This window comes from Globicephala melas, chromosome 12 (genome assembly GCF_963455315.2).
Source record: "Globicephala melas chromosome 12, mGloMel1.2, whole genome shotgun sequence".
NCBI lineage: Eukaryota > Metazoa > Chordata > Mammalia > Artiodactyla > Delphinidae > Globicephala > Globicephala melas.
Genome location: NC_083325.1, coordinates 9,715,578 through 9,728,715, shown reverse-complemented (window position 1 = coordinate 9,728,715; position 13,138 = coordinate 9,715,578). Strand labels below are relative to the sequence as shown.

Here is a 13,138-nt window from a genome sequence, read left to right as displayed (position 1 = left end):
CATGACCATGGGCGAACTGATCGAAAAATTCATGCAATTCTCCCATGCAGTTTCTGAAACTGCAAACTGAGGACGAGGCAACCAACACCATAAAGGACACATAAGTGTGAGGCCACCTTGTTCAGCCATAACTAACTGGTCTCTCTTTTTACTACCCTTAAAGAGAAGGTATAGTAGTTGAGAACACTGGGCTCCAGAGTCAGACTGCTCGCTTTAAACAAATCCTTGCTCCACTACTTCCTAAGGTTTCTTCAACTCCCTGAGCTCGGTTTCTTCATTTGTAAAACAGAGATGAAGAAGGGATATGCCTAGGAGAGTTGTGAGATTTAAAAGAGAGAATGCATATGAAGCGCTTGGCACAATGCCTGGCACCTAGAAAGCACTCAAAAAATGGTAGTTCTTTTTTGTTACTACCATAGTCAGTATTTTTAGTATTATTAACTGTAACAATGGTGATAAACTACTTTCCTGAATTCACTGACTCCGGTAATACTCTAGTAGCTGATCTTCATTCACAGCAGTTTTCCTCTTTATCTGACGCTCTAGAGAGCATTTCCCCTTCTTAGGGCACAACGTTAATTCCAATTGAAGACCCCGAACAACTTCTGCAAAAGCTCTTCAGCCAAGGTGCAGAACTGCTCCTCCTTCAACAGCTACTATCCTGATCACATAAGCACACCAGCTCAGTCTCATTCCCTGCTTCCAGCCAAACTCATAAACCATGCCAATTAGCCTCAAACTTTCCTACCCTTCCTGCTATCAAATTACTTCTTTTTCTTCCATTATTATAAAGTAAGAGCTCTCCAACATTATGGCAAGTTTACCACTTACCAACCCCTGATATAAAGATCTTAACACTCCCTTAGTAGGTAAATACATATAGAGAGAGCCATGAGGGAAATGCAAATTAAAACCACAATGAGATGTCACTTCATACCCACTAGAATGGTCATAATAAGAAAAAGACAGATTAAAAACAAGTGTTGCCAAAGATGTGGAGAAACTGGAACTCTCATACACCGCTGGTGGGAATGTAAAATGATGTAGCCCTTTTGGAGAACAATCTGAAAATTCCTCACAAGTTAGACAGAGTAATCATATGATCCAGTAATTCCACTCCTAGGTATATATGCAAGAGAAATGAAAACGTATGTCCACACAAAAACAAGTATATGGGGACTTCCCTGGTGGGCCAGTGGTTAAGAATCCATCTGTCAATGCAGGGGACACGGGTTCGAGCCCTGGTCCAGGAAGATCCCACATGCTGCGGAGCAACTAAGCCCATGCGCCACGACTACTGAGCCTGAGCTCTAGAGCCCTCGAGCCACAACTACTGAGCCCACATGCCAAGACTACTGAAGCCCGTTTGCCTAGAGCCCGTGCTCCGCAACAAGAGAAGCCAGCACAATGAGAAGCCCACACACTGCAACGAAGAGTAGCCCCCGCTCACCACAACTAGAGAAAGCCCGCGGCAGCAACGAAGACCCAACGCAGCCAAAAATAAATAAATAAATACATTTATTTTTTAAAAAACAAGTATATGAACATTCAAAGTGACATTATTCGTAATAGCCAAAAAGTGTTAGCAACCCAAATATCCATCAACAGATGAATGGATAAACAAAATGTGGTACATCCATACCATAGAATATCATTCAGCATTAAAAGGGAATGAAATATTGACACATGCATCAACATGGATGAATCTTGAAAACATTATGCTAAGTGAAAGAATCCAGTCACAGAAGACCACGTTCTGTATGATTCCATCTATATAAAATGTTTGCAAAAGGCAAATTTAGAGAGACAGAAAGTAGACTGGTGGTTGCTAGGCGCTGGAGGGGTTGGGAGGAAATGGGAAGTGACTGCTAATGGGTATGTAGTTTCTTTTGGGGTTAAGGAAAATGTTCATCAAATTGACTGTGGGGATGAATATACTAAAAACCACTGATAGTACACATTAAATAGGTGAATTGTATGGTACGTAAATTTTATCTTCATAAAGTTTTATGTAATAAATAAAAGATAAATAAATATCTGCCAAATGAACAACAAATGACCTAAAGAGGAGTGCTGGGTCCCCACGGCGAGTAGGCTGTAAGCGAAAAAAACTAGGCAGCAAACTCATCAAAGTGGGGTGAAGTGTTCCCCCAAAACCACAGACTACAAATCTTTTTTTTTTTTTTTTTTTTTGCAGTACGCGGGCCTCTCACTGTCGTGGCCACTCCCGTTGCGGAGCACAGGCTCCGGGCGCGCAGGCTCAGCGGCCATGGCTCATAGGCCCAGCCGCTCTGCGGCATGTGGGATCCTCCCAGACCGGGGCATGAACCTGTGTCCCCTGCATCGGCAGGCAGACTCTCAACCACTGCGCCACCAGGGAAGCCCTACAAATCTATTTTTAAAAGTCACTCAAATCAAACATCTGTTAGCTTTTCGTACGACTCCAGAACGTTTTCACTACCCTAATTACAGACAATGTAAATACAGTGTCATACAAATGGACATTTATTTAACAGGGTTTCTTTTTCTAGCAGTCTGGGTAACTCAGACGTACACGTATGTTAGTACATAACATAACATGTACTGTATATGCTAAAGAGCAGGTCACGCCTATCAAATTTAACTCATTTATTTGTTCAATCAACATTTACTATATGCCTACTATGTGCCAGGCAATGTCCTAGGTGTCAGGGATGGAAAGATGGCTGAGACACAAGCTCTCCTCCCCAGAAGCTCACCGCACAGCGAGCTGAGAGTTATCATGCAGAGACAGGAGAACGTTCTGACTCGTGTGGCTACAGATGAAATAAGCCCCTAATAAATGTGTTTCAGTGAAAACGATACGCATTTACAGTGCGGTGACTACTAACCCTGGAGTGCCCGGTCTTCTCAGAAGCAGCCTACCTGTTGACGTGCTCCTCCCAGTCCTCCGGAGGGGGAGGTGCATCCGCGTCGGTCCTGGCGAAAATGACATGCCGTTCACACTCATTCATCACGCTGCGTGCCTTCTGATTGTCATAAAGTGGCACAGGGGTTGACGTGACTGTCTCCACATCTATTGGGACATCTGACTCGCTGTAAAGAAGTGAGGAAATACCAGCCACACGTACTTCACACAACACAGGTATTTAACGATCATCTGGTTGCCAAAAATGTCTCTTTAATATAATCAGCTTTTATTTATTTATTTGTTTTGGCTGCGCCGTGCGGCGTCTTAGTTCCCCGATCAGGGATTGAACCTGCGCCTCCTGCATTGGAAGCGGGGAGTCTTAACAACTGGACCGCCAGGTAAGTCCCTAATCAGCTTTAAAGTATGCATAAGCATATTATATCCACAAGAAAATTATGATCCAAAGTCATCTTTCCCACACTTGTCTAGATCTCTGCCCTCTGACATGCTGGTATGTGCTGGGGGAACACAAAGTTGTTTTAAAATGAACCTATGCAAAAATGACAAAGAGCTATTTTTTTTAAAAGGACAAATATATTCCCTAAGCATATAGTTGATTGCCTAAACGTGCTTTCCAATACAGTAGGTATAAGCCACGTGGAACTATTTAAATTAATAAAAATTAGAGGGAATTCCCTGGTGGTCCAGTGGTTAGGACTCTGCACTTTCACTGCCGAGGGCCTGGGTTCATTTTCTGGTTGGGGAACTAAGATCCTGAAGCTGTGCAGCGTGGCATAAATAAATAAATAAATAAACAGAATTAAAAATTCAGTTCCTCAGTCACACAAGCCACATTTCAAGTGCTCAACAGACATATCTGCCTAAGGCTACCATGTTGGACAGAACAGATATAGAACATTTCTATCACTACAGAGTTCTGTCGGGCGGTGTTGGTCTAGAGTTTTACATAAATTCATACAAACTTGCCCTTTCCTTAGCAAGTCAACTGGTAGTTAATGATATGCTATAAAAGCCTATGATTGTCTAAGACAGATCACCTGGAATGCAGACGCCTTAGCTTACTCACTCTGTAAGGAGCCTACAACAGAAACAAACATAAGTGGATACCTGAAGGATCTTTCATATTTTAAAATGTTAAAGAAATCCTAGTGCCATGAGGGTCCTTCACTGCACCAACTTTGTCACCCAAAATCCGATGTCAATCAAACTGGCCCACTGGCTATCTACCGAACATCACTTTAACTTTTTGACCTCAAGGATGTTATTGTATCCATTCCCAATGGCTGGAATAATTACACCATTAGGAAATGAAGTGAAATAATGTGCAGCTAGATTTGGTGGTGGGTGAAAGAGCTGATTATCTTCTGTGGACCAGACATTGGACAAGATACTTAGACTTGTCTTCCTAAAATAGAACTCCTGATTTCACCATTCCAACCACATCTTCCCCAAGCCTTCCCCGACTCATGGCACCACCCAGCTGCTCAAGCCAGAAATCTAGGAGTCATCCGAATGTTGCCTTTCCCCTTAACCCTGGCTACTCCTTCCAATTCACTACAGCAGGGCATGTTGGATGGACCTACAAAATACACCTCAAGGCCAACCGTTTTTCTCCACCTGTTACTATTCCTGCTCCATCAGGCTCATGATCTCTGGCCCCAACCACTGCAATGGTCTTCTAGCAGGTCTTATCTACTCCACTCCTGCACTATAATCTATTCAACAAAAATTCAGAGTGATCTTTTCAAATAAAAATCCAATCTCTAGCTTAAAATCCTTCAATGACTTCTTACCAACTCTTAGAATCAAATTCCTACATGAGGTAGCCTCTGCCAACTTCTCCCTTAGCTCCCACTTATACCCCCATTGCAACCACATTCTGGACCCAATGGCCTGAAAAGAGTTCCTAAAACATGCCAAACTCCCACTTTCAGGGCCAATATGTGGAGCCAGTCTATAAAAGGACATAATTTTCTGAGTACTGAAATGACCAAATCCACAAAATCTCACTTTAAGAAAATATCATGAGATATGAACACAGGAGTCTCAATATCAAGAAGCTATTACATAACTAAGAGAAAGACCTCAAATTCTATTTAAAAGAGCTCTTCAGTTATGCCCTAGGCCAGAAGCATCAGGATTATGCTGGATTATTCCCTAAAGTCACAGACCCCATGCCCTGTACATTCAAAGCAGGCCAACAAAATGCTGCCCTCACTGGGAAAAGAAATAAAAACCACTATTCTACACGTGTTGAACACACACATCATGGTACTTCTAGCTCATTAAGGCTCACTGGGGGATCTAAAAAAGCAAAACACGAGATCTCTATTCTCCAACAAACCTAAAACCTGTGCCAGGGGAAAGATTAAACATCAGGTCAGATTAAAACAAACAAACAAAAAAACCTCTTCCCAATAAAAGTTTATAAAATTATTAAGGGCATGATTTAAGCATCAAAATAGAATATATCAACAAATCTTGAAACACCAGTAATCAGAACACCTTAAAGGTCAAAAGAACTGCTAAATGAGTTTATTTAGGCCAAATGTAATTCTATCACATATTACATGGTAAATTTATTAAAAAGTCCTTACCCTATAATGTAGGCGGGCTGAATATGTAACCAGACCTAGGAAGGGTTAAGATCAACCCATGGTGACAGTTCTGTAACAAGCTAAGACAGAAAGCAAGGTCCTGGGGCATATGCTCCTCAACTTTCCAGGTGAAGCCAGGAAAAGCAAATCGAATTACCATAAAAAGGTTATTGTTGCCAGTGTTGGAGCCAGATCACTGGACTAAAGGAATGAGTCTAATCCTAGGTGGCAATGTTTAAAAGTCAACTCTTCAGTCTTTTTCTTCACAGTTGAAACAATCCTCTTCAATTCCTCTTCCCAGACAAGTCCTGTTATCTAAGTTGTTTGCTTTCCTTTGAACATCTTGCTTTCCTGACTCATTAGATGTCTTGATGTAGGTGTCCACATATAGGCCTGATAACCTCATGATGTTTAACAGTGATGCCTGAATTAAACATCCAAGCCCCACCCCCCCTTTACCATCTCCCACAGTAAAATCCGCTCTAATCTCCAAATCTGATCACTGCCCAGTTAGGGCAATGGCCACCCTTAGGAGAGAAGCCCAAACTCACATGGTACTTTCGTGCTGCCTCCGGGGAGTAACAAAGAGCATGCGGGTGGGGCGGGCACTACTGGCATCTGGGTGGGCACTCCACGGCTTGGCATAGCTATGATCCAGAAACACCAGGTCCAGCTCCCGCTCATGCACCGAAAGCTGGAAGAGCAGCGAGGTGCCCATGCGCCGCGCTGACGTCTGGAAGTCCCTCTCCCCACCGCGGTGGGCCATGTCAGAAGAGGGGCAGCAAGTCAGAGAACGGGTACCTGCATGCTAGTCACCTGCAGTGAAAAGTTCCAGTTTAAGTCAATTCAAATGCTCAGAATTTCTTCCAACCTAGAACATCTAACAGGCTTCTTACTTTTGTGACCTTCTAGCATTCGTCACTGAGTATCCATCACACTACAGACCCTTGCCCACGTAGGGAGGGTTCCTGAGATCCCACTCCACCACCAAAAAAGGCTATATAGCACCACCTCCATCCTCAATCTCTACAATTTGGTCCACTGCAAAGCCGAGGGACTCCAATGTTCACCAAGGCAGATACTAAACTTGCTTGGCCAGCGCCCTAATTTCCTACGTGGGCGGGACGGGTTTTGGCAAACACGAGGAATTACAAATACTAATAATTCTGAAGCTAAGGGTCTCTACGGCTGCACACCATTCTCGAAAGCTTCCCAGAGCCGTCTCCAGCAGTAGCGTGAGCATCCCAGGAACAGCTGCTTAACGTGGGCCTCATGGAAGCCCTTGACGTCTCGTTTGTGTTAAACAAAAGTTTTGCAACGACTTCATAATGTTCTGGAGTTTTAAAAATATACAGGTGAGAGCTCCTCCCCAAAATCTGTAACAATGCTATGCGAGGAAGACCCCTCTCCCTCACCGAGGCCGGGGTGGTCCCTGGGGAACCGCCCTCCGCTCCAGGTACCCTTCGGGGGTCCAGCCACCGAGCCTCAAAACCGCCCCAGCTGGTAGCCAGGGCTTGTGATTCGCACGTTACAGACGGAGGCGCCGGTTCAGGGGGATGGAGTGACTTAGCCAAGGTCACCGAGAGTTCACGACGAGGAGGAGCCGCCTCCCGCCCACCCCGGCCCCGCGCAGCGCCCGCGTCACGGCGGCCCGAGCCCGCCCCCGGCCCCACACGGCCGTCCGACCCAGGCCGCCCGGTCCCCGCGCGCCCTGGGAGCCCGGAGGTCCTCACCGAGACCCCCGCCCACACCGACCCGGGCCTCGACCCCACCCCGGGCCCGCCACCCCCGCCGGGGCCGACCCTTCCCTCACCCGCAACCTTACAGCCGCGCGCTCAGCCCTGGCCGGATTCCTGTGCGCTTGCGCATTACCGCCTCCAAGCCCCGGCGCCCCGGGCACCGAACAAAACGCGGAAGTGGATTACAGCCTGGGAAGGGAGGGGCGGTGAGCCGCAAAACCCGGAACGGATATAGCTGCGGGTGAAGAGAAGAGCCCAGAACGCGAGCGGGTCTCGCAGCCAAGACAGCGCAGAGTCCGGAGTTCGGGCCTCTTGCATCTTCAGCAGGGAAAACTAGGGCGAGGGAGGAGGCTGGCTCCTGCAGCCCCTGTTCTCGCTTCCCCGCATTGTTGCTTTGCCGGGTGGCTGGCATACTTCTTTCCTTTAATTAATTTTTATTGGAGTATAGTTGCCTTCTTTTCAAATCTATGTAAATAACTGTTTAAGAAACAGACTTACAGGGGCTTCCCTGGTGGCGCAGTGGTTGAGAATCCGCCTGACGATGCAGCGGACACGGGTTCGTGCCCCGGTCCGCGAAGATCCCACATGCCGCAGAGCGGCTAAGTCCGTGAGCCATGGCAGCTGAGCCTGTGCGTCCGGAGCTTGTGCTCCGCAACGGGAGAGGCCACAAAAGTGAGAGGCCTGCGTACCGCAAAAAAAAAAGTAAACAGTAAGGTCCTACTGTATAGCACAGGGAACTGTACTCAATATCTTTAAATAAACTATAATGGAAAAGAATATGAAAAAGAACATATATACATATATGTGTGTGTGTGTGTGTGTGTGTGCGCATGTATAACTGAATCACTATGCTGTACACCAGAAACAAACACAGCATTGTAAATCAACTATACTTCAATTAAAAAAAAACTGTTTAATTTATAATTGTGATAGTAAGGGCTGATATTTAGAGAATGCCAATCAAGTTCTAAGTAACATAAATAACCTACTTCATTTAATCCTCTCAGTGACTTTATATGCTAGGTTCTATTATAGTCATATCCATAGAAGTCAAGTATTTTGCCTAAGGTTACACAGCTAGTAAGTATCAAAGGCAGAACTGGAACCAGGCAGCCTGGCTTCAGAACCTCCTCACAGCTCCATTCCCCACCATGCCTACTGCAATAAGGAAAAGTGGATGGTGATCTGAGCACGTAGAACAGCAAGCCAGGCTTGGCTTGGGTGATGGGGTGGGTGTCCCTGGGAAGGTGACCTTAAAGCTGAAACCAAAGGAAGAGAATACGGTAGCATGGTAGATGCTGGGTGAGAAGCTCTCCAGGAGAAGGAACAGCAAAGACAAAGGCTCTGGGGCAGAAAACAGCTTTAGAATATTAAAAAAAAAGTGGCAAGAACAGTGTAGCTAGGAAGCAGTGGTCAATAAGTGGAGAGAGATGAGGTTGGAGAGGCAGACATAACTCAGACCCTAAAAGGCCCCAGATGCCCCAGTAAGAATTCTGGTACTGACCATAGATTGCTTTGAGTTAACTTTCCTCTGTGTTTTGTAAAGAGAGAGTAGATCCTAAAGTGGGGGATGTTAACCTTCTTTGTATCCTTCAGAGAACATAGCCAGGATATAGGGAATGGATCCTGTGTTGACTGATTGATGACCGATCAGTTGGTTGACTGACTGACAGTGGGACACCAAGGCAAGAAACGTGGTTCAAGAAGAAAAATAAATCTTTACCACTTCACACCCACTAGGATGTCTAAAAAAATCAATGGTGACAACAAAAAATGTGATAAAAAGTGTTGGCAAGTACATGGAGAAATTGAAACCCTTGTACATCGCTGATTGGATGGTAAGATGGTGCGACCTCTTTGGAAAACAGTCTGGCAGCTCCTCAGAATGTTAAGCATAGAGTTACCATATGACCCAGCAATTCCACTCCTACATATATACTCAAGAGAATTGAAAACATATGTACACATAACAAGTACGCAAATGTTCACAGCAGCATTATTCATAATAACCCAAAAATGTTAACAACCTAAATGTCCATCAACTGATGAATGGATAAATAAAATGTGGTATATCCATACAATGGATTTATCAGCTCATAAAAGGGAATGATGTACAGTTGTCACCTGGTATCTAGATTGGTTCCAGGACCCCCCTTGGATACCAAAATCCACAGATGCTCAAATCCTTTACATAAAACCTACACACATCCTCTCAAATACTTTAAATCATCACTAGATTACTTATAATTCCTAATACAAGGTAAATGTTATGTAAATAGTTGCTGATGCACAGAAAATTCAAGTTTTGCTTCTGGGAACTTTATGGAATTTTTGTTTTTTAATATTTTCCATCTGCAGTTGGTTGAATCCATGGATGTGGAACCCATGGATTCAGGGTGGCCAACTGTACTGATACATGTTACAAAACGGATGAACCTTGAAAACATTATGCTAAGTGAAAGAAGCCAGACACAAAGGCCACATATTATATGATTCCATTCATATGAAATGTCAGAATAGCAAATCTATAGAGACAAAGTGGATTCATGGTTTCCAGGGGCTATGGGAAGGGAGAAATGGGAAGAGACTGCTAATGAATATGAGGTTTCTTTTCAGGGTGATGAAATGTTCTGGAATTAGATAGTGATGACAGTTGCACAACCTTGTGAATATACTAAAAACCTGAACAGTACTGTTTAAAAGACTGAATTTATGGTATGTGAATTATATCTTAGTAAAGCTGCTATTAAAAAAATGCTTTATTGTTTTAAGACACTGAGATTTTTGGAGATGTTTGTTACCTCAGCATAACATAGCCCATCCTGACTGATACATCCAGCCAGACTATCAGTCAAGTGCAAGGGTGGAATAAAGACATGTGCAGACCTACAAACACTCAAAAAATTCAGAAAGCTATGGAAAATTGTGTTCCACTAAGATGAGAGAGTAACTCAAGAAAGAGGAAAGGATCTGGGAAACAGAGGCCAACACAGGAGACAAACGGGGGAATTCTAAAACTGGTGGTGAAGAAGGGAAGCCCCAGGATGATAGCTGTGCTACAGGGCTGGGAGCAACCAGTGTAGACTAGAGAGGAGAGGAGGCCAGGAGAGATCTCCCCAGGGCTCAGGGAAAATGAAAAAACTGGTAAAATACCTGATGGATTTGAACCTGGGGGAGGCAGTATTAAAAGGAGATCACAGAGCTGTTGAAAGATGTTAAAAGGCTTGGTCAGACTTTTAAGAAAAGCAAGCAAATGAAAAAACGAAGCAATTTGTAAATTACAGAAAAACACAAAGTTGTATTAGAAAGGACGAGGAGGACTTCCCTGGTGGCACAGTGGTTAAGAACCCACCTGCCAATGCAGGGGACACGGATTCAAGGCCTGGTCCAGGAAGACCCCTCATGCCGCAGGGCAACTAAGCCCGTGCGCCACAACTAGAACCTGCACTCTAGAGCCTATGAGCCACAACTACCGAGCCCGTGTGCCACAACTACTGAAACAACTAAGCAATGAGCAACTAAGCCCGTGCTCTGCAACAAGAGAAGCCACCGCAATGAGAAGCCGGCACACCGCAACGAAGAGTAGCCCCAGCTCACCACAACTAGAGAAAACCTGCGCAGAGCAACGAAGACCCAACGCAGCCAGAAATTAATTAATTTAAAAAAAAGAAAGGATGTGGAATTGGAGGGTACTACTTGATCTGCAGTTAAAAAAACATACATTATTATAAAAATGAAAATACTGAATGTAGATTTAGCTCCCAAATGAGATACAATTATGAGAACAGGATGCAGGAAAGGCAGGTGTAAGAAAGCTGCCATGGTGTGATAAACAGCAGTAGATAATATCTAAAAGTGATGAGTTGGGGGAAGTTTGGGAGAGAGAAGCTAGGAGGTGGGAAAGGAGTGAGAGATGATATAAAAGAGATGACTTGATAGACAGAGTCTCAAAGTGAAAAATTCAAGGGATGCTATTTAAATATGCTATTTAGAGGTTAATACTACTATTAGGATGACAGGAAAAGAGCAGCCTTCGGTCCATCTCTCCCCACGCTTAACTCTCTTTCCCTGGCACTTATCCTGAGCCTTCGTTCTGCTGTTTTTTTCTTTATACTCTGATCAGCGCTGTGTATGGGTTTGTATCTTTTCTCTGCCCCTCTTCCTTCCTCAGCACACCAGGTTTACCATTTTTTTCATTCTTTGCCAATTTGGGAGGTGATAAATGGTATCTTGTTGTATTTCTTTGCTTATTAAGGAGGTTGAATTTTTTTTAACATCTTTTTTGTTTTTTGGGCTTCTGAGTCCAATTTGGCAAAGTGATAAACAGTATCTCATTGCGTTTCTTCCTTTTCTTTTTTCATAAATTTATTTATTTATTTTTGGCTGCATTGGGTCTTCGTTTCTGTGCATGGGCTCTTCTCTAGTTGTGGTGAGCGGGGGCTACTCTCTTGTGGTGCATGGGCTTCTCACTGCGGTGGCTTCTCTTGTTGCGGAGCGTGGGCTCTAGGCACGCAGGCATCAGTATATATGGCTCACGGGCTCTAGAGTGCAGGCTCAGTAGTTGTGGTGCATGGGCTTATTTGCTCCACAGCATGTGGGATCTTCCTGGACCAGTACTCGAACCCGTGTCCCCCACATTGGCAGGCAGATTCTTAACCACTGCGCCACCAGGGAAGTTCTCATTGTGTTTCTTTGATTATTAAACAGGCTGAATTTTTTTTACATCTTTTTTTTTTGTCCATTTGGACAGTCATCTAATCTATACTTTGCCCCATTTTCCTTTGGAGTATTCATCTTTTTCTTATTGAATTATAAGAGCTGTTGCAAACATTCCCTACTTTGATATACTTTTTTTTTTTTTTTTTGTGGTACGCGGGCCTCTCACTGCCGTGGCCTCTCCCATTGCGGAGCACAGGCTCCGGACGCGCAGGCTCAGCGGCCACGGCCCATGGGCCCAGGTGCTCCGCGGCATGCGGGATCCTCCCGGACCGGGGCACGAACCCGCGTCCCCTGCATCGGCAGGCGGACTCACAACCACTGCGCCACCAGGGAAGCCCTGATATACCTTTTAAGGTATATTTTTCTGTACAAGAATCTTGAATTTTATGCGGTCAAATCTATCCGTCTCTTCCTTTTCCTGGGTTTGCCTTTTGTGTCATACTTAGTTTGGAAAATTATTAACAAAGCAACAAGCATTGTGTTGTGTTTACATTTCAAGAAAAACTGTCAGGAAGTACTTTTTAAACCTGCTGAAAGCAGTCCTAACACCAAGATCACACATTCAGTTTTTTTGGGTTTTTTTGCTCTAAAACATACCCATGCAGGTTTTAGAATGGGTAGTAAGCTTACTGCTAAATTGTTTCATCAACAAATATACTTTTTTAAAACATCTATTAATTTTCACGCTAACTATTGGATAAGGTATAATTTATATAATGTTCAACCCTAAAGCAGAAAAAGCTTAGGGACAAGAGCAATGACCCCATTCCATCCTCACGCTGAGAGGCCTTGAGGGCAATTAAGGGCAATTAAGCAAGATAATATGTCAGTGAGATTTTTCTTTAACCTTACAAACCCAGCTGGCGTAAGAGCTCATTGATGAGAAAGCCAGTTTCTGTTGGTTCAAGAGAGACTCATACCTAGACTCACGTTTCCTTTAGAGAAAAGGAGGCCTAAATGTTTGCTGCCACATTAGGAAGGACTTCTGAAACACCACTGAAATCGTCTTTGATTTCCTTATTTCTTTTCTCAGCTCACCTCCCTTCTCTATTTTCTCACCTAAACTGTGTGACTTTGGCAATGATTCACTCCAGATAACTTGCTTGTATAAAGGGCAGATATTATCCTTCTACCTGATCTTGAAATCAGAAGGACAGTAAGAACGAGAGAGA

At 44.2% G+C, this 13,138-nt stretch overlaps 1 protein-coding gene across 15 annotated transcripts in view; it reads right to left on the bottom strand.

The window, feature by feature from the left end:
* The window catches only part of KANSL3 (KAT8 regulatory NSL complex subunit 3), an 84,659-nt gene extending 77,246 nt beyond the window's left edge, over positions 1 to 7,413 (bottom strand). For 12 of the 15 annotated variants that reach the window (XR_011377873.1, XR_011377874.1, XR_011377871.1 and 9 more), the window contains exons 1-3: positions 7,322 to 7,413; positions 6,060 to 6,324; positions 2,905 to 3,075 (exon numbers count right to left, since the gene is read on the bottom strand). Coding sequence is in view for 4 of the 15 variants with exons in the window: in XM_070046815.1 (XP_069902916.1) it covers positions 2,905 to 3,075; positions 6,060 to 6,274 (386 nt within the window). In the remaining 11 variants the exon portion in view is untranslated. Of the gene's footprint in view, positions 1 to 2,904; positions 3,076 to 5,508; positions 6,015 to 6,059; positions 6,325 to 6,704; positions 7,075 to 7,321 lie in introns of those variants that run through there. The other 3 variants (XR_009566081.2, XR_009566090.2, XR_009566091.1) reach the window with 3 other exon arrangements.
* Between the last annotated feature and the right edge of the window lie 5,725 nt (positions 7,414 to 13,138).